Genomic DNA, 22983 nt, shown 5'->3' on the forward strand with positions numbered 1-22983 from the left:
AGCCAGGAAGGATATTAAAGCTGCATCAAGTTTATACAGCTCCAATACCCTTCTCAGCCATGAATGAGGCACCGAATCATAGGCCTTCTTATAGTCAATCCAAGCGGCCGAAATGGCCCCCTTGTTCCGCCGAACTTGTTGGCAGATGGTCATGTCTATGAGGAGGAGCTCTTTAGTACCACGGGACCCAACCCTACATCCATTTTGAGCGGGAGCCAGAATGTTGTTAGCGACAATATGCGCGTTAATTTTTGCTCTCAAAATGGATGTAAGGAGCTTGTAAAGTGTAGGCAAGCACGTGATGGGTCTGTAGTTTTTTGCTTCCGTGGTACTACCGGACTTATAGAGCAGGAAAGTAACACCAGTTGTTAGGGAAGGTGGGAGATTATTATTATAAAAACGCTGAAATGGGACAAAACTGGTATCAACATCCATGATGTCTTCTTGTCGCACCTGAGGTTTGCCGACGATATTGTATTGTTCGCCGAGACCCTAGAAGAGCTCCAAGGCATGGTCGAACACCTGTACCATGCTTCTTTGAAAATAGGTCTTAAGATGAATATGTCCAAGACTAAAAGTAATGACGAACATCTCTGGTGATTCGGTCTCAACCATTATGGTGGGGAACGAAGAGCTAGAGTCTGTCAAGCATTACGTGTATCTTGGACATATTCTATCTTTTGACAAAACACAACAGGAGCAGGAGATCTCTAGGAGAACCCAGCTGGGTTGGGCGGCATTCAACAAGTTGGCGGACATCCTCAAACCTGTTAACATTCCACAATGCCTGAAGACTCGCCTCTTTAACCAATGTGTCTTGCCCAAATATCAAATATGGACGCTCACTAAAAGGCTGTGCATAAGATCCGAGTTGCACAGAGAGCCATGGAGCGCGCGCGCCATGCTCGGTATCAAGATTCAAGATCGGGTGAGGAATGCCGAGATCCGTCGTCGCACCTAGGTGCTAGACGTGGGTTTCGTCATTACCAAACTAAAATGGAGTCGGGCGGGACATGTTGCTAGGCAGAGTGATGGCAGATGGACTAAAATGTTAACAGAATGGTGGCCGCTCACAGATGTAAGAAGCGCTTGGCATCCGTTAGCTCGTTGGGTGGACGACATCCGGAAAATTGAGGGTCACAACTGGATGAGACTAGCTTCAGGACCGGGACAAGTGGCGTACTAGAATTAAGAGAGGCCTATGCTCAGCAATGGGCGATAAAGGGCTGATATGATGATGATGAAATAGTACTTATGAATAGAAAGGACTCTTCCTAAAAAACCAAAGCTAAACAGCAGCTCACGGACGAAACCTGTGTCCGTAACACATCTGCAATCTATCTCTAAGTATCGCTCTTGCGCACCAGAGCCAGACATGGGGTCACGTACGAATTGTTTGCCATGATGCCAACGGCCGCTTTCTACCACCGCCGCGCTTACCGTCGGCTGCGTGCTCCTTCTCTCACCCCGGAGCCTGCACTGCACTGTGCGGTTTAAGAGGAGTTTCCTCCCGCGACCGACTGTGGAATGTTTCTTGCCGGTCCCATAGTGGATACCCCCTCCAACTGAGGGGGTACTGAAATCTTCTCGAGGCTGAGGCGTAGGGTTAGAGCCGGCGTAGTTTTATTTGACGATCATAAACGCATTGTAATATGCCTACTTGGAAAATAAATATTTCATTTCATTTTAAATCAGCTCCGTGCCGTTTTACTAAGGGTGTACAACATGGAATTCTTCAAAACAGGAGTATATTATACAGATTGCGAAAGGGCCAGCATCGTGCAAGTAATACTTCTGGAGTTGCAAGCGTCCTTAGGCTACGGTGACTACTTACCACCAGACGAGCCGTTGGCTTGTTTTGCCACCATGTGGTATTATTCAAAAATCATAGGTTTGGAGATTATGGAGGTTATAAAACGAAACAATTTTATTACGGTTCAGTATATTATATTTGTAAAACACTGTAAATGATAGACAGATTGATAGCGAGATGCAAAACTTGCAAAATCTATGTGTTGAGTTTTTGGTGAATTAAGGCATGCATGACTTCATAACATGCATACAGTAACTGGTCGAAAACTAAAAGCAAATCCCGTGTAAGTAATAATATTTATAAATTAAACGATACTGAATAAGAGCAAGTGTTGGTTATGATATAGGGAAATAGGAATGATTATATAAAAATAATGAAATTGTAAATGTAGGTATTATTTAAGTGTAATATAAAAAAGTCAAACTTTCTTTGACACTAAGAAAATGACTTTGTTATTTTGCACTAAATTATTTATCTATAATAAAGTGAATTTTTATACGTATATTTTATTGTAAGTGAATTAAGAAAAATAAATTCAGCACTTTCAGCGGTAATAACAAAGATGATTTGAGGTCTATTTAAAACATTGACCCGTAATAGCAATAAATTGATAATACAAAGGTAGGTAGGCATAATATTATGATAAAAAACTGTCCTTTTTCTAACCACATAAATCCTGGAATCCCGCGGCATATCCACACTACGTGATCCACACGAGTGATGACCTCTCAGATGAGTTGAGAGTAGCGTTCGACATGTTACGATCTATTTTCGAGGATCTTTCTCAAGAGTGGCGACCCCGCCTCTATATGTCGAGAGCGCGAGGCACATGCTATATCGACTTAATACGTGAGTAACCCGCTTAAAATATTTTTAAATATGGTTTTGTATCTCTATGAATCTGGTCTTACTTCGGCATGGACCAATGTATGTCGTTTTAATAGAGACATAGTTATAAATCCTCTTTTACACACATCACATGAATATGGTCTTACATCACTATGGAGAAGAGTATGTAGTTTTAAATAAGCCTCAGTTCTAAATCGTTTTTTACACACGTCACACGAATGTGAACGTGTAACTCTATGAGTCCGTGCATGTCGATTTAAAACAGCCTTAAACTTAAATCTTTTTTTACATACGTCACACGAATATGGTCTTAGATCACTATGTATCTTTGTATGTTTATTCAAGTCAGAAGTAGTATGAAATGGTTTTTTACAAACATCACAAGAATATGGCCTTGTATCACTGTGTAATAGTATATGTCGTTTTAAATAAACGTGAGTGTTAAAGCGTTTTTTACACACATCACACGAATATGATCTTAAATCGCCATGAATCAGAATATATGTAGTTTTAAATAATCCTTAGTACTAAATCGTTTTTTACACACATCACACGAATATGAAGGCGCTCTATGAGTCAGTGTATGTCGATTTAAAACAGCCTTTAACTTAAATCGCTTTTTACATACGTCACAAGAATGTGGTCTTAGGTCACTATGTGTCCTTGTATGACTATTAACTTCGGAAACAGTTTTAAATCGGTTTTTGCACACATCACAAGAATATGGCCTTCTATCACTGTGAAACAGTATATGTCGTTTTAAATAAGCGTTAGTTTTAAACCGTTTTTTACACACATCACATGAATATGGCCTTCTATCACTGTGAAACAGTATATGTCGTTTTAAACAAGCGTCAGTTTTAAATCGTTTTTTACACACATCACATGAATATGGTCGTTTGTCACTACATAAACTTATATGTCTTTTAAAATCAGAAGGAGTTTTAAATCTTTTTTCGCATACGTGGCAAGAATATGAACTTATATTATAATGAACTCTTCTATGTTTATTCAATCGGAATTTACTTCGGAAACGCTCTGAACATATTTCGCAACAGTAAAATTTTTCTCCTATGTTATCGCATTTAGAGTCCTTGGACTTTGACTGTGTTGAGTGTGTTAGAATATGAATTTGTAAAGTATTTTTTTGCTGAAATGTTTCACCGCAAATATCACACTCATACATATGAATCCTAGTATCTGATTCCTTGTTCAGACTAAGGTCTTGTGAACGTCGTGCGGTCGGCATGTGAACATCAATCATGATATGTTTTTTCAAATCCGATTTCAGTGCAAAACTATCTCCACAAAGATCACAAGTAGGTTTCCCATTGTCAACTCTAGTGTGTATATCCTCCGCATCAATTTCCGTATGCGTGTGTTGCGTGTCGTTGGTGGCAAGAGCCTCGTGGTGTCGGAGCCGTTCGAGGCGCACGCGGCAGTCCTGGATCGCGTATCTTCGGCACAAAGCCCGCTCCTGCTCTTGCTGGCACTGACCAGCAAATGCTAAAACATTTTAGACAGTATTAATAATGATAAAATATCACAAACATATTTTTACTGTAATCACATTAGGTACTCTGCAAAACACCTACAATTTTTTCACAGTAAAATAAAGTGTTTCCTCACACGAAGACGAATGAAGGATTCGTATAGGAGGTGCAAGCACTAACTGCTCGCCCTTAGAGTTGGTCAAAGGCGCCTAGCCTTATCAGAGATAACATACACTAGAGAAATTTCGTCGGGTACCACGGTGGGCGGGTGGTCTAGTGGTGAAGACGTTAGCCGCGTAAGCTGAAGACCCGGGTTCGATTCCCGGCTCGGCCACCAGTGGGCCTTGTCGTTTTTTCTTTCGTGTATGATATCTATTTAAAATTTATAATTTATATATAGTAGTGTGACTACTTGAAAAAAGAACAAATCAAAAAAAAAAAAAAAATATTCAATAAAATAATTTGGTTTGTTCCCTACTTGTATAGATGGTAGCACCATCTCTCTCGCTATATCGTAATCCTGCAAAGGATTCGAATAGGAGGTGCAAGCACTAATTGCTCGCCCTTAGAGTTGGTCAAAGGCGCCTAGCCTTATCAGAGATAACATACACTACAGAAATTTCGTCGGGTACCACGGCGGGCGGGTGGTCTAGTGGTGAAGACGTTAGCCGCGTAAGCTGAAGACCCGGGTTCGATTCCCGGCTCGGCCACCAGTGGGCCTTGTCTTTTTTTTTTCTTTCGTGTATGATATCTATTTAAAATTTATAATTTGCTCAAACATGTTGAGAAAATATTGTACTAAATGCTTACTATGGAAATGTCTATCCCTTACTTACATGCAGAGTTATCTACTGGGGTAATTCTGTAGATGTACATAAAACATTCAAAGTACAGAAAAAATGCTTAAGAACTGTATATCGTATGTACACAGAAGATTCACTTCGTGACGTATTTAAAGAAAAACGTATTTTGACATTAGCAAGTATTTGTGTCTTAGAGCTATGTATGTTTATAAAGAGTCAAACTGCATATTTTGTTAAAAAGTCATCATTAAAAAATAATATAAGACCAATATTGTGTTTTATTTTTCGTTCTAGGTTCCTGACCTATCCTTCCAAAAATTAAATCAAAAATCACCGAACACTCGTTTAAAAAAAAAAAGTCAAAAGTCACCACGACATTGGCAGAATCCACCTGGCTCAAAATATCCAGGAGTAAAATTTCCAGTGTGGCATTACCAGCTTTTTTGTCGTCAGCTCATAGCTCGTCCAGTCTCATAGGAAAAATCCTACGAACAAACTGTGAGGCTGCGGGCTTGGCTGACGCCAAAAATGCTTGGTCAATTGCTTGCCCCGGTCAAAATTTTCCCGAATATCCAAATTCTCAAAGGAGCTGGGACGACATTATATGTAAATTGACCGTTAGTTCCCTCCTAGCCCAATCCGACACTGAGGGACGAGCCAGACTCCTAGCAGCTGGAACCAGCGAAGCAGGGTTCTGGCTCCATGCACACCCTTCCCCAAATTTGGGCACATTTTTAACCCCCGATACTCTTCGTATTTCAGTTTCTCTTCGTCTTGGGGTCCCGGTCTGCGCCCCCCATCCCTGCCCCTGTGGCCATGAGGTTGACCGACTTGGGCACCACGGCCTTTCCTGCCAACGAAGCGCTGGCCGCTTCTCGAGGCATGCTGCCCTCAACGACGTGATCCGCCGGTCTCTTGCGTCAGTCAATGTGCCGGCCCTTTTAGAGCCGACCGGCATATCTAGGACGGACGGTAAGAGACCGGATGGGATGTCGTTGGTTCCGTGGAATATGGGACGGGTGCTGGTTTGGGACGCAACTTGCGTTGACACACTGGCCCCGTCTCATCTCCACCGAACCTCTGTGAGGGCAGCGGCAGCAGCAGAGGCGGCCGAGAAAATAAAGGTAGGAAAATACAGCGGTCTCGGCGCCGAATATATTTTTATTCCATTCGGCGTCGAGACCCTTGGTCCGTGGGGCCCTGGCGCTCTGAGTCTCTTCAAGGACTTATCGAAGAGACTAAGAGACGCCAACGGCGACCGAAGAGCTGGCAGCTTCCTCGCTCAGCGTATTAGCTTGACAATCCAGCGAGGAAATGCTGCCAGCGTCTTCGGTACTATGCCACAGGGGCCGTTTTTAGATTTACTTTAGTTTAATTTTAGATTTATTTTATTTTAAGTTTAATTTTAGATTTAATAGTTTAGTTTTATTGTAAGGTAATTTTATGTTTTACAAACACATGTATAACAGGAGTAAAAGCCATGATAGAGAAAAAAAAAAGAAAGAGACCAATACAAATATGACCTATATCTTCCACGGGTTAACAACTCTATGAACAAAAAGAGCTTGTTTATTATGGCTATCCGTATTTTCCACCATCTTCCTCTCAATATCAAAGCGCTAGACGGAATTATGTTTAAATGTAAGCTCAAGAGTTGGCTGATTGAGCAAGTGTTTTATGACACAAAATAATTTTTTGCTAGTTAATAAGACACCTATGTAATGTTAGATAATAAGCTTAGTTATAAAATGGGTAGGTTACCTACCATAATTGTATGCCCTAGCAGGCAACTGTTGATACTTCTTGTATAAAAAAAGCACCTATGCATGTACACAGTTATACAATAAAATTCTATTCTATTCTATTCACTCACCATTGCCCTGCGCACCGCCTTCCTGTTCCATGCTCGGAAGTCTGTGGATATGATCTATGACATGTTTCACTAAATCTGATTTTACACTGTGTCTCTCACCACAAATATCACATAATGGTTCTTTCTCTTCAGTGTGAAATTCACCTCTAAATGTAAATTTATCAGTATCGGACTCAGTGTCACTACTAGTTGTGCCTTGTCGCTTAGCGAGCACATCAATGTGTGGGATGCGTTCAAGTGTCACAGAGCAATCTCGAAGCGTATGGCCAATGCGACCTGCACAACAAACATCAAATTACGGTCAATCTCTGTAGATATGATGCTAAATTTAAATCTTTCTTATTTACTCAAGGATTAAACATTTGGCATAATATAGAACTAGTATCAATATAGGGAGTGCATCATTACACAAGAATTCAGAACTTACCATGAACTACTAGAGTGACATCAGGGCGATATGGGCACTCCGCACCCAGCACAAGCTCATCTTTAACATCATGGTCCGTGTACAGGCCGGCCAGCATGGCTGCTTCGCTCACACGCTCCATGTTCGAGCAGGAGGCTGTCTGTGGGATCTGTGGCACAGACTCCGGCTGCATAACCTCATCCTTCACTCTACCGTCACACAAGCCATGTATCACATCGCTCACAATATTTTCAAAGCATGAGGGATCTCAATCAATCTTTAAGCGTTATGGCTCCATCGATGTTGTCGATGATTCCGCCAACGTCAAGGTTTAAGAAGGCACGCGCTTTATGAAGACAATTGGCCGGTGAGCAATCAGCTGGGTAGATCAGATGAGGATCGAATGTAGATCTGCCTAAAACAGAACCAGGACAAAACAAACAAATATTATTAGACTATCTACTACAAATACAGGTTATTATTTTTTATATATTTACCTAAGACATACACAAAGGGCGAGTTAACTAACGTGAGGAGGAAATCAATGTTAACTGGGCGAGGAAATTTAGGGGGGAGGATATCATATAGGGGAGTTACAAGACGATTACAATCCCAAAATATGTGATTGAGCGTACCTTCCGCTAGTCCACATTCACACAGAGAGTTGTCTCGTATACGCATTTTTTTTAAACGAACCGGAGTGCAAATGTGGCCTAGCCGAAGGCGGATGATAGTAGAAGTAATTTTTTTCGACATAGCCTTCCGTGTACCAGCAAACCACGGTTTACAAGGTATATTTGGTTGGATTCTACGATAATGTTTAGCAATTTCTAGTTTGGTAGTTTGCCATCGGGTGTTCCAGGCATCTCGCAAGTGGGACAGAGCTTGGGCTTTTATGTCGCGAGGGAAGCAACGGTCATGGACGTTATTACCAATTGTTATCGCTTCCTTGGCACAACGGTCTGCTATTTCATTGCCTGTTATTCCGCTATGGCTTGGGATCCAGGCCAGGGTTACCTGTATATTCTCCATATAACATTTATGAAGCAGGTCTTTGGTTTGAAGACTGATACTGAAGTTATCTTTAGCATGAAAAGGTTTTTTAGCTATATCTTGCAAGCAGCTCAACGAATCAGTTAAAATAATGGTTTTGTTAAGGCGGTGGGAATAAACGTATGAAACAGCTTCCATCAAGGCAACCGCTTCACCAGAGAAAACCGAATTACCAGGAGGAAGTTTAAAACTCAGAATAATTTTGTATTTGGGGATCCACACTGCAGAGCCTACAGGGCCGTCGTTATTTATCTTGGACGCGTCTGTAAAAATAGTCAAGTGGTCTGGAAATTGATTTGCAATTATCTTATTAAAGATACTATCAGCACCGATTTGGTTTTTATAAATGCCTAAGCTATAAATTACATTGGGCTGATATATAAGGCTATCGTAACTCGTTTCGAAAAGCGGGTTTATATAATTTTGGAAAATTGGAGCCGGTAAATCTAAATACTTTTTGTAACTGTTAACCAGTAAAGGAGGCGTTTTACATGACCAGTACTGAGAGGTAGCAACAAGTTCATGTAAAGTTTCTAAGATTGGAAGCAGAGGATGGGACGCTGTTTGAAGCGTCTTGAACAAAAAACGGTCAGCCAAGAATTGTCTCCGTAAAGAGTAAGGGGGATCCATGCATTCAACCTGAAGACCGATTGTCGGGGAAGATCTCATAGACCCTGTAATTATTCTTAAACATCTTGCTTGTATACAATCTAATCTACTTATTGCTTTCTTGTTACATGGTTCCAGGATAATGCTGCCATAGTCAAAGTGGCTCCTAATAATTGCATTGTATAAAAGTTTCTGACAATATGGATGAGAACCCCATCTCACACCGGACAAACGACGCATGATATTAATATTCTTTTCTACTTTTTGACACAAGTATCGAAGATGACTTACACCCAAAAGCTTTCCATCCAGAATGATGCCCAAAAATTTCACCTCGTTTACAACCCTGACATTTGCTTCCTCAACTACTATATTAACTTCCGGCACATAACGTTTTCTGGTAAAAATGACCGCATTACTTTTTTCGGCTGATAAGGAAAGGCCATGGTCAGATAGCCACGAGCTTAAATAGTAGAGAGCAGAATTCAGTGATTGCTCAGCTTCTGAAAATACCTTAGACGAAGCATAAAGGACAATGTCATCAGCGTACTGTAAAATTTTGCAGAAACAGTTAACAGAGGTGTCCAGGTCGGAAGTGTAGAGACTATAGAGGAGGGGGCTGAGTACCGACCCCTGAGGCAGACCCTTCCACACTAGATTAGCTGCTGACATTTTCCCATTGGCTCGAACAATAATGGAACGACCCATATACATATTACATATAATGTTGATGATCCTCACAGGGATACTCAGATTAAGCAGTTTCTGCCTGAGTATAGGAAGATCTACATTGTCGTATGCGGCCGTGATATCCAAAAAGGCACCGATAACGTGCTTGCCCTCAGTAAGCGACAGACGAATGTCCGAGGTGAGAACGCTCAGGCTATCTGTAGTACCCATACCCTTTCTGAAACCAAACTGGGTTTTTGATATGATGTTTTTACTTTCTACGATCCACTCTAATCTATTTTTTACAAGATGTTCCATTATTTTTGCTATTACTGATGATAAGGCAATAGGCCTATATGAATTTGGACTAGCTGGGTCTTTACCAGGTTTTAGTATTGGTAATATTATCTGGGTTTTCCAGGAGTCTGGGATATTACCTGTTAAAAAAATGTTATTAAGAATTTCTAAAAATGTTTTCTTTGTACATTCAGAGCTTTGGACCAAAAAGGAGTATGGGATTCCATCACATCCCGGAGTAGAGTCTCTGAGGTGGTCAATCGCGCAGCAAAGCTCAGCAAAAGAAAAAGCCTCATTCATTTTTTCTGATGGCGCCGCACTAGAGCAGTACCCTCCAATACCATCCTGGCTTGGAACAAAAGGAGGAGCCAACCTAGATATAAAATCTTCAATCCAGATAGATTCATTAGAGGTGATATTATTATTGGTTTGAGAGTGCCGAAAAGCTTTAATCTTTTTCCATATCAAAGTGGAAGGAGTTCTTGGGGACAGTGATTCACAAAAGGTACGCCAACCCTGAAATTTCTTTTTATTCAAGAATCTCCTAGTTTTGGCAGAAACATGCTTAAAATTGATATAATTATCCAGGGAAAGGTCTTGAGCAAAAAGAGACTCCGCTTGTTTACGCTCCTTAACTGCGGCAGAGCATTCGGCATCCCACCAAGCTGGAGATGGAAGTTTGTTGTGAGCAGAATTTTTCAAAGGGATAGAGTTATTAGCCGCTGAAAGAACTGCCTCAATGAATGAATTATACCTATCCATGTTATTTGCATGACTTGTGCTGGGAGAATTTGCCAAACAGAGGTCCAGCTCAGATCTAAACTTAGACCAATCAGCTCTACATATGCTATATTTAAGAAGTGGGACCTGTGGGGGCGTTGGGGTGATCAGAGAATGCAGAATTATTAAGATTGGAAGGTGGTCGCTCCCAAAAGAATTAGAACAAACTGTCCATACCAAAGATTGTACCAAGCCAGGTGATGCCATTGTTAGGTCAGGGACACTTACATTTTGCATAGGCGAGACTCTACGTGTTGGGGTTCCGTCGTTTAAAACGCATAGGTTAACATTGTCCATAAGATCTATTACATACCTGGAATTCGCGTCATAATCTACTGATCCCCACAGGGGGTGGTGGCAATTAAAATCACCTAGTACTATAATTGGGGAAGGCAATGACTGCAAAATAGAATCAATTTCTTGAATTATTTCTCTATTAGGATGTGGGATATATACAGAAATAAATGATAAGTTGAGACAGCGGACTGCCACGATATTGAAATTAGGTGAATGGGGAGGGAGAATAAGTTGTGAGAAGGTTATATTTCTTTTAATTAAAATAGCACAGCCAGCATGCCCGTCATCCCTGTCATCCCTAAGACAGGAGTAGCCTGTAACCCTAAAGTGGGATCCAGGCGCCAACCAAGTCTCCGAGATGGCAAGGATAGAAGGGCTATGTAAATTAATTAAATTTATAATTTCATGCTTTTTATTTTTAATACTTCTAGCATTCCATTGTATCAGGTTGTGTGAGGCCGTTTTGTATGGCTTTATTAATCGAAGCACAGATTTGAGCCTGGAAGGCTTCTAGAGCACTGTACGGTAAGATGTCTCCAAATCTGCTCAGGAGATCATCAATAATCAGTGACACGCCATAGCTAAGGTTGTCATTAGGTGTCTCTGAGACCTGCTGTCCCAGTGCACATCCATTTGATTGAGACGATTGAGGGGTGGATGTGATGTTTCTGTGAGCCTCTACATCATAAGACTTACCAAGCACAGGCTTGGGTCTTCTTTGCACTAGGATAGTTTTTCTATATGACTGAGTCGTCTGAGTTGTTGGGGAATTTTGAGATGATGAAGACTGCGCTGGACTTTTAGATGAGGGGGAGAGCGACCTGATTTCTCGGTTTGGTTGGTTTGCTTGGCTAGTCTTTGCAATGTCAGCAAATGATGTTCTAACTGGACGGAAGCGTCTCGCAGCTTCAATATATCCTATATTTTCTTCTACCATTACCAACTTGATAGACCTTTGGCGGGCAAATTCTGGACAGCTTTGGTTGGTTGCGGCATGCGGGCCCGAACAGAAAAGACAGGATACCTCAGCATCAGGGACTGAACACTCAGTTGTTTCGTGATTTTGCGAACAACGTGAACATCTAGGATTGGAGCGGCATTGTTCTTTAATATGGCCGAATCTTACACATTTTCTACATTGAATTATAGGTAGTTTATATGTGGAGACGGGTAAGGACATGCTAAAGCTATAAATTTTTTCAGGTAAAACCTGTCCGAGGAAAGTTAGTGCAACTGTTCCTGTGGGTTCCCAAACACGACGACCTTCCACTTCTCTTTTCTTATTTAGCCTACGTGCCTTGACCACTGGGCCAGACCCTGTAGGGCATTCAATGCTATTTACGAATTCCTCCAGGGTCCAGTCCAGAGGAATTTGCCTAACTACCCCCATGCGAGATACCTGGAACCGCGGGATTGCTGCAGAAAGCTTATGCGTCGTCAAAATGTCATGAGATAGAAATGAATTTGCCTCTGACGCTGTTGCGAAGTGGATTTCCATTTTTGTTTTCCCTAATGCTTTTATTTCTTTGATGCCTGGTACTTTATTATTATATATTATTTGGGCCATTTTTAAGGCTTTCATACGACTTGAAGTGTTCGTGCTTTCGGTATCCTCTCGGGACACATGAACTACAAATGGGCCTAAATCAGTCGGTGCATACTTGTAATCGTTAGCGTTTTCATATCCCGGACGGACGTACGTATGTTGAATGGACGCGCTTGGGGGACTAGATTTTTTTCCGTGAAGATCTGCTCCACTATCATCTTCAGAACTAGGACGCTTTTGATTACCCGAAGGGCCACCATTTTTATCTGGAGGCACGGCGTCTTCTCCCGTATCCATGTTTACACTACCATACACCAACAAAACTTACCTTAAGTGGTTATTAACCCACAACCAACACAAATATTCAATCCTCAGTGATTATTAGCAGGAGAAACCACACAAAGTCGAGAATTTAAGCCCGGCACGTGCGTTAGCAAAAACCGCTGACAACGGAACCCTCTCGCACTTGCTGACAATGTCAACATTATTCAGTGACGTCATCACTGTCATAAATTGGGGATACCAGTCAATTTTCAAAGTTACTACTAAATCTACTAACACCCAATTGAAAGTATTTTTTAATTATACAAATCTTTGATTTACTGGCATCAAAATAATCACATTATAATTATTTTCAAATTTTTTGAAATATATCGAAACCCTAGTTTGAATATAACATTAAAATAAAATAAGAATTTATAAAGTCAGGTAATATACAGATAAAAATACTACTAATATGGGAACCTCATTAACACTGGCAACACGTGCGAGAGGGACACCAGCCCAAACAATGCCCTCTCATGTGGACCGTTTTCGCTAGTCTGATACGATCGACTTTCTGTTTCAGTAATAAGGTTTAATTTCGTATGGCAAAAAATGTGATTGAGCTGTCCCCTGTAAAGGTCTTTGCAGATTGCATACAAGTTTTTTTTAAGATTATGAATTTTTAAGACTGTCTGTGGGGAGCCTAAGGCTCCCCACAGACAGTCTTAAAAATTCATAATCTTAAAAAAAACTTGTATGCAATCTGACAGTTCAGATCTGTCAGTGTCTTGTCAGTGTCAGTTTGAACTGTCAGATTGCATACAAGTTTTTTTTAAGATTATGAATTTTTAAGACTGTCTGTGGGGAGCCTAAGACTCCGCGCACACGGGCGACAAAACTGTTTTGTCTCCATCGCTCGGTCTATGTCTATGGGCTAGTATGAAGGTGCGCACACGAGGCGACGCAACTTTTCATACAAATACGAAAGTTGCCGAGCAACTTTGTCGCCCGTGTGCGCGGAGCCTAAAAGTTTTGTGCTAATGGGAAACTGGAAAGTGGGGAAATTGATAAAATATTAAAAAGTTCCTCTATTTTTCTGACGATAGGAATAATAACCAATTCTATATTCAGAAAAAAGTTGCTGATTTATGTTCGTGATTAAATCGCATTAGTAGAAATCGTCTCCAAATCTGCATGGGTTTTTAATGAAAATAAATAATATTGTGATGTAGACTGAAATCACAAAATAAATAGTGCTTATAAAGTTATGACTAACTTCCTAAAAAAAACCGAAGCTCACGGACGAAATCTACTGGTGCTACTGTACCTAGTCTTACTGTGGTCCCTGACTCATCAGGTGCCTACATGTTTTGTTGTGGTCATAGGTTGTGGTCATAGGTTGTGGTGACTGGTCATGCGTCATAAACGAATAGTTTGACATGATGCCAATAACCTGGTAGCCACCGTCTACCACCGCACCGCTCGCCGTCGGCTGGGTGCTCATTCTTACGCCCCGAAGCCTGCACTGCACTGTGCGGTTTAAGAGGAATTTCCCCCCGAGAACGCTCCGAACTGTGGAATGACCTGCCGAGGTTTTACTGAGGGTCTACAGTATAGAGTTCTTCGAAAAAGGAGTATACAGATTGGCAACGCGCAAGTTACACATCTGGAGTTGCACGCGTCCTTAGGCTACGGTGACTGCTTGCCACCAGACGCGCCGTATGCTTGTTTGCCACCATGTGGTTTTATTAAAAAAATCATAGGTTTGGGGATTATGAAGGTTATAAAAAGAAACAATTTACGGTTTAGTGTTTTACTTATATTTATTTATAAAACACGGTCAAATGATAGACAGATAGAGTAGCAAAACTTGAAAAATCTTTATGTTGACTTTGTAGCAGCACAGCACAGAGGCCCTTTCAGACAATTTACTCTAAATGTAATGTGACACTAACCGGCGATTATCCCTGCACCCAAGGACAAGCCCCGGTTATAGTGTTAACTGTCGAAAGAAAAATGTAATAATTTTTAAGAAAAAAAACCGCCTTCCTTTGGGGTTCTGGTGATAAATACTTTCAAATGTTGGATCATGTTATCAATTCGTCTGTATATTTTTTAATGTTTGTTATCCGATATCTCCGTCATTTCTGAACCAACTTTGAAATTTGGATGATTCTGAAGTACTTACAGTGAGAATGATTCTCAGAACGGAACTCTAACCATCAGGAGCGGCTCACTCTTCATCAGCAGTTCCTCTGCACCAAATGTCACTGTTCTGGACGTAAGTGCATGCTGTTCTTATAAAAATACCAAAGTCACTATAAGTGTGCCGCTCAGATTTGAGGAGTTCCATTCTGACAATCATCAGGAGTTCCACTGCACCAAATGTCACTGTTCCGTACGTATATGCAAGCTGTTCCCTTAAAAACACAAAAATCACCATATGTATGTCTTTCAGATTTGAGGAGTTCGCTCGATTTCCCCAGGATCCCACCACCAGAACTGGGTTCTGAGAAAAATGGTACCAATCTGTATGAATATACATTCAATAAAAAAAAATCAAAATCGGTCCAGTAACGACAGAGATATCGAGGAACAAACATAAAAAAAATACAGACGAATTGAGAACCCCTTCCCTTGAGATTTCGAAGGCGGTTAAAAAAGAAACCGGGCTTAATAGCTACGCTCGCGGTTCAATATTGGAATTTTTCGCTTGCTCGGGTATCAATATTGGTACGTGCGGTTAACCAACAACTTTACCCCCTTGTAAAACAAATAACTAATAATTATGTTTGTATGAATTACACAGAACAGACATGTGCGACGTGCGACTGCCCTAACATAGAACAATAAGTACCAGCAAAGCACTTGGCCATGTAGGGTCTGGTCTGGCGATTAAAGCGCGCCCAGCGCTTCTTCATTCAGCAGCGTATAGTCTGATCTTACATTCCTCCCTAAATTCCTTATAGGGTCGGGCGCAACCCGGTATACAGGCGCGTGTTCTTACATTCAGCAGTAAAGATGGGATTCGGTAAATATTCGGTATTCGGCATATTCGGCAAGTTTCTCAATGTTCGTATTCGGCCGAATACTTCGGTTATATTGCTGAATATTATTAGGGTATTAATTCATTGGATAAAATGGATAATGACATCCTATTTCAGCATTCTAAGGAACCACCAAAGGAGTTAAAAATGCATTCAAATTAAAATATAAGTACCTACAATAATTATGTAACAAAGTAAAAATAACGTAGCTTAAGACACAAAAACAAAAATTTTCTTATGCACTAAATTGTAGGAACATTAAGAGCCTTAGTGCCCATTACCAATCATTGAAAAGTTTTTAACTCTAAGCCAGGATTTCAAATTTGGCGGAACCGAATATTCGGCCGAATGTTCGGTTCGGTAACAGCTGAACCGAATGTACGGCCGAATATTCGTATTCGGCCCATCTCTATCAGCAGTAAACTTGACCCTGTAGAGCCGGGCGCAGCCCGACGTACAAGCGTGCGTAGCGCGCTTTTACATTCAGCAGTGCAAAGTCTGACCTTCATTCACCAGTAACCCTGTAAACTCTAGTCTAGCCTACGTCTTTAGACATAAGCTAGACTAGACATAATGTATTCCTTAATATATACTTATTATACTATGGCTTTTATCATAAAAGCTCCTTAAGTTAGTGTGAAATTGTTTATATTATAGAAACTAGTTATAAGGAAAATTGCTACACACCAACGGGGTCCATGTGTATCCACAATTTGTGAATTCTATGTAAATACCATGGTTTGCAAAAAAGTTCTTACTTACTTACTTACACTAAATGTTATTCTGTGTTTGAGCCACAGACCAACCCAACAAGACGGCCCTTACAGGGCGACTCGCGGTCACCAAGCATACGAAAAATCAGGTGTATAAAAGTTTAAACGAGCGCGACACCGATCAGTAGCGCCCAAGTATACGACCCGCTAACAGTGTTCGTGTCCGCTTGGGAAAAAATCTTAAATAATTAAATTTGGTTGCAAACAATGGTCTCTTGCAGCTTAAAGTGGTGTGGCAAGTCTTCTAACACTTCCACATATAAAAAAAATGGAATAACATTCCACAGTTAAGTCAAATTAATTATTTTGTTGAATATTGTTTATTATCCGCGGAGTTCATTTATACTGGTCAATATGGTTGTATTGAGCGGCGCCGAGGCGCGTCCATCCCTTTTTGCCTAGTTAACATTGCGATCATGCTATCCCTTTCACGTAAACGACTAGGGATGGGGCCATGTTAGTTTATGTCTGTTGCGGGAACTTCGTACTACCGTTCGTACCATGTGCTACTATTTTATGAAATATAAAAGAAAGCAGATTTGTAATTGTGAATCTAGAATCTGTAGAGTCTGTAGTGTTATTTAGTCGATTGATTAGTTTAGAATATTTAGTTGGTAATTTAACTTAGTAAACGTAAGTAAAAATGCACAGTTTAGTTATTACTGTTATTAGTTAATACTCCAATTGCTAATTCGAGTCCAAAAAAACTACTACGATGTTGCCACTGCAATAAAATGTTTGTAAAATAGTATAATCCTTTTTTATAAATACACACGCCAAGATAAATTATTTATTATTTATTTCAATCCTTTGATTTATATATTTAATAGTCTTTTATTATTTACATAAATACTAGGACGCTCGATTTTTTCTTTTTTCCGTGATTTTTAGTTGTAAAGTTGGTATTGCGCTTGTATCACTTCAGATATCAATAACATTTGGTGCTATATTTTGCGGTATAGAACAAACTGTTGATGATATAGATGTTGTGACCAATTTTTTATACATATATTTTACAATTAGCTAATCGGAGAAATAGTGTATAGTGGGCTTTATGGTTGCCACGGCCGCCATTGTTTTGGAAGCGGCCATGACACCATGGTCTGCCAAACTGTATTTGAATTTATTATTATGTATGATACACAGATATACAGACTACATCTCTGATATATGATAGACAGACGTTAATATGCAAGTAGCGTTTTATTGACAACCGACACTTATGAACCTTTTAGATAAAAAATGGCACATGTAATGATCTATGTATTGTTTTACCTTAAAGAGAGTATGTAAGTAAGTTTGAGTAATGTTCTTCAATTTATGGTTCCAAATCTCCTGAGGAGTCTCAGAGATACATTGGGCACTCGTTCAATACGCTAAGGAAATACCTTTCGTGAGCCCCTGACTTCGCCACGCGCCATTCTGAGAGCCAGTTCAGGTGCTACCCTTCAGCAATAACATTCTAATATTGGTAATGGGTTGTTAGACTCCAAATGACTAATTTAATAAACATTGGCGAAAATTGCACCTGACTGAGATAGGGCAGCTTTAGTGCATACATTTGTCTGGTTTTAGTTTTATTATTATTAGCAACGTGAATGAAGGTGATGTTGATTGTCACATATACACGTAATATAATGCGAATTACCAACATTTATCATTAGTGGCGACCGGTGGAACTAATTTGACGTATGAGAATTAAAACAAAAAAACTAAAACAAATTTTCTTCACAATTTTATCATCAAGTATTCTTGGATTTCTTACGTGCCAAATAAAGAATGTAGAAGGTTGGCGAAACCTGAAAAGTATTTTGACAGTGACATTGACAGCTGTGACATTGACGTATCTGTCGTAGTTTTTTTGGACTCGAATTAGCAATTGGAGATTAGTAATGATTTTTATTGAGGTGCTATCACAATCATCATCCTCCTTGCGTTATCCCGGCATCGGCATTCGCCACAGCTCATGGGAGCCTGGGGTCCGCTTTGGCAACTAATCCCAAGATTTGGCGTAGGAATCGAGGTCAACATCATAATCAGATATGAAATTTAATCTATGGCCGCGTCTCTGGTCCATCAGCAGATCAGCTCCATGATACCATAATATTGCATCGTCACGTGATTTACACAATTATGTGTGCAAAATTTCAGCTCAATCGGTTAAAAATATCTGCTTTAAAAGTCGCATGATTTCACCTGAATATACTAATATTGCAAGTTAAATAAAAGCTTGCAAAAACGCCTAACTTGCGCATTTCTTACCATTACTTGTAGAAATAATACTTTATAACTAAAGAAATATAAATAAGTTAGAAAAACTGCTATAATATTATAATTTGTTGCAAAACAAATTCACCACAGTACTAGTACCGGGACCATTGTCTATAATAGACATGTCCCATTCTCATCCCTACGGCCAAGCGTAAAGGCGCGCCATTATTTGAAACGACCAATGGCAGCGCCGTGCGCTCCCGCCTCACCCCGCAATGATTGGTGATTTGCGTCTCGAACAATATCGCTTGCATTACGGCTCAGCCACGACATTGGTCTAAGTGCGACAGCGGCGAGCGGCGGCCATACATTGAAGCGAGACACAGCGATGGGACTTTTCATTCGCACGTATGGCTGCCGCTCGCCGCTGCCGCGCTTAGACCAATGTCGTGGCTGGGCCGTTAGGCTTCTAGTGGGGTGTTCTGTGGTTTGAGCACTGACTTCAGCTCTGCGTGGATCTCAGCCTACGGCTTTCTCGATAGCGGTAGTTCGCACGTTTCACGTCGTCAACTATTGCGGCTGTGTCTATGACAGAATAGTTTTTTCATTTGTTTTAATATTTTTATGAATCCGAGTATGACTCTTTAAATTAGACTTTCTCCTAAATCGTTTTTTACACACATCACACGAATATGGCCTTATATCACTGTGGAACAGCATATGTCGTTTTAAATAAGCGACAGTTTTAAATCGTTTTTTACACACATCACACGAATATGGTGTTATATCACTGTGGAACAGCATATGTCGTTTTAAATAAGCGTCAGTTTTAAATCGTTTTTTACACACATCACACGAATATGGTCTTATGTCAGTATGAACAAGTCTATGTCTTTTCAACTTATATATAGTTAAAAATCCTTTTTTACACACATCACAATAATGTGTTCTTACATCACTGTGACGTAGTAAATGATTTTTTAAACCACTCTTAGTTAAAAATCCTTTTTTACATATGTCACAGGAATATGGTCTTATGTCAGTATGAACAAGTGTATGTCTTTTCAACTCAGATATAAATAAAAATCCTTTTTTACATATGTCACAGGAATATGGGCTTATGTCAGTATGAACGAGTGCATGTCTTTTCAAAACAGATATAGTTAAAAATCCTTTTTTACATATGTCACAGGAATATGGTCTTACTCTTATGTCATTATGAACAAGGGTATGTCTTTTCAACTCAAATATAGTTAAAAATCCTTTTTTACACACATCACAATTATGTGTTCTTACATCACTGTGACGTAGTGAATGCTTTTTTAAAAACTTTACAGTTGAAAATCCTTTTTTACATACGTCACAGGAATATGGTCTTATATTACTATGAATCAGAGTATGTTGTTTTAAATAAATCTTAGTTCTGAATCGTTTTTTGCACACATCACACGAATATGGTCGCATGTCACAATGACGCAGTACATGTACATTCAAAGCACTCTTTCCTATAAATCCTTTTTTACATAATTTACACGAATATGGTTTTATGGCAGCATGAACAAGTGTATGTCGTTTTAAACCATACATAGTCACAAATCCTTCGCTGCATACATCACATGAATATGGTTTTATGACACTATGAATCCCTGTATGTCTATTTAAATCACTCTCAAAATTAAATCCAATGTCCGATTCCTTGTCCGGACTCGGGTCTTGTGAACGCTGTGTGCTCGGCATATGGATATGAGTCATGATATGTTGATCCAAATCTGATTTCAGAGCAAAACTATCTCCACAAAGACCACAAGTCGGTTTCCCATTGTCAACTCTAGTGTGTATATCCTCCGCATCAATTTCCCTATCCGTGTGTTGCGTGTCGTTGGCGGCAAGAGCGTCTTGGTGTCGGAGCCGTTCGAGGCGCACGCGGCAGTCCTGGATCGCGTATCTTCGGCACAATGCCCGCTCCTGCTCTTGCTGGCACTGACAAGCAAATGCTAAAACATTTTAGACAGTATTAATAATGATAAAATATCACAAACATATTTTTACTGTAATCACATTAGGTACTCTGCAAAACACCTATAATTTTTCCACAGTAAAATAAAGTGTTTGCTCACTTTTCTTCAGTTATATTTTTAATTTAATTATTTTATGTTTCATATCCGTAAATCATTAAGAAGAGCTGCAGAAATTATTCAAACGCACAGCCAATTTATATATTCCATTTTAAAAATGATTACAGGCACAACACAATACAAATTTCTATCATTTTTAATTCGGTCATCAACTAAGTATTTATATCAACTGACCAGTGCTAGTTGTGACCAGTGCTAGTTTTCTTGGGATTTAAATAGGCTCTCACTTAAATTGGAAGACTCATATTGAACATATAAATAATAAGGTATCCAGTAGTTGCTATGCCTTATCTCTGCTTGCTCAAACATGTTCCGAAAATATTGTACTAAATGCTTACTATGGAAATGTCTATCCCTTACATACAGAGTTATCTACTGGGGTAATTCTGTAGATGTACATAAAACATTTAAATTACAGAAAAAATGCTTAAGAACTGTATATTGTATGTACACAGAAGATTCACTTCGTGACGTATTTAAAGAAAAACGTATTTTGACATTAGCAAGTATTTATGTCTTAGATCTATGTATGTTTATAAAGAGTCAAGCTGCATATTTTGTTAAAAAGTCATCATTAAAAAATAATATAAGAGACCAATACAAATATGACCTATATCTTCCACGGGTTAACAACTCTATGTACAAAAAGAGCACGTTTATTATGGCTATCCGTTTTTTAAACATCTTCCTCTCAATATCAAAGCGCTAGACGGAATTATGTTTTGAATGTAAGCTCAAGAGTTGGCTGATCGAGCAAGTGTTTTATGACACAAAATAATTTTTTGCTAGTTAATAAGACACCTATGTAATGTTAGAATTGTAAGATAATAAGCTTAGTTATAAAATGGGTAGGTTACCTACCATAATTGTACGCCCTAGCAGGCAACTGTTGATACTTCTTGTATAAAAAAAACACCTATGCATGTACACAGTTATACAATAAAATTCTATTCTATTCTATTCACTCACCATTGCCCTGCGCACTGCCTTCCTGTTCCATGCTCGGAGGTCTGTGGATATGATCTATGACATGTTTCACTAAATCTGATTTTACACTGAATCTTTCACCACAAAGATCACATAATGGTTCTTTCTCTTCAGTGTGAAATTCATCTCTAAATGTAAATTTATCAGTATCGGACTCAGTGTCGCTACTAGTTGTGCCTTGTCGCTTAGCTAGCACATCGATGTGTGGGATGTGTTCAAGTGTCACAGAGCAATCTCGAAGTGTACGGCCAATGCGACCTGCACAACAAACATTAAATTAAGGTCAATCTCTGTAGATATGATGCTACATTTAAATCTTTCTTATTTACTCAAGGATTAAACATGTGGCATAATATAAAACTAGTACCAATATAGGGAGTGCATCATTACACAAGAATTCAGAACTTACCATGAACTACTAGAGTGACATCAGGGCGATATGGGCACTCCGCACCCAGCACAAGCTCATCTTTAACATCATGGTCCGTGTACAGGCCGGCCAGCATGGCTGCTTCGCTCACACACTCCTTGTCCAAGCAGGAGGCTGTCTGTGGGATCTGTGGCACCGACTGCATAACCTCATCCTTGACTCTACCGTCACACAAGCCATGTATCACATCGCTCACAATATTTTCAAAGCATGAGGGATTTATTTCGTATTCACTCGTTGTGTGTTGCAAACAATCTTCTATTTCGTCACTGTCTGACTGATGTTCATTCTGTGGTTCTTCTTTGATGTGCACTGCTAAGTAAAACGATTAAGATTAGACTCAGAACAAATTTACTTGGCAACGATTTTAATAGCATATACAAGAGTTAAGTAAACGCCATAATTACAATGAAGATAGTTTTGTAAACATTGCACCGGCGAGGCTGTTAGAATCACTGCCAATGTCGTTAAGCCAAATGCACGCGAGAAACACCCGGACACTCACCTCGCGCCGCGCCGGGCGGCCGCCGCTCGGGCTCCGCTTCTGGCTCAGCAGGCTCCTCCTTCAATCGCACAAACTCAGACACTTCGGTTACAAACTCCATTCTAGTTCCATACAAGTAAATTTTTGATAGTTACACTATGTAC

General features: G+C 39.9%; 1 protein-coding gene across 1 annotated transcript; it reads right to left on the reverse strand.

Moving 5' to 3' along the window:
- Positions 1-651: 651 nt before the first annotated feature.
- On the reverse strand, positions 652-22983 carry LOC125238530 (zinc finger protein 271-like). The gene is made up of 5 exons (XM_048145864.1): positions 22841-22983; positions 22315-22650; positions 21888-22163; positions 3689-4168; positions 652-767 (listed from the first exon to the last, which is right to left on the reverse strand). The coding sequence occupies exons 1-5, from the start codon at positions 22938-22940 to the stop codon at positions 652-654; spliced, it is 1308 nt and encodes a 435-aa protein (XP_048001821.1). The 5' UTR covers positions 22941-22983.

Source organism: Leguminivora glycinivorella, chromosome 24, assembly GCF_023078275.1.
Source record: "Leguminivora glycinivorella isolate SPB_JAAS2020 chromosome 24, LegGlyc_1.1, whole genome shotgun sequence".
NCBI classification, from domain to species: domain Eukaryota; kingdom Metazoa; phylum Arthropoda; class Insecta; order Lepidoptera; family Tortricidae; genus Leguminivora; species Leguminivora glycinivorella.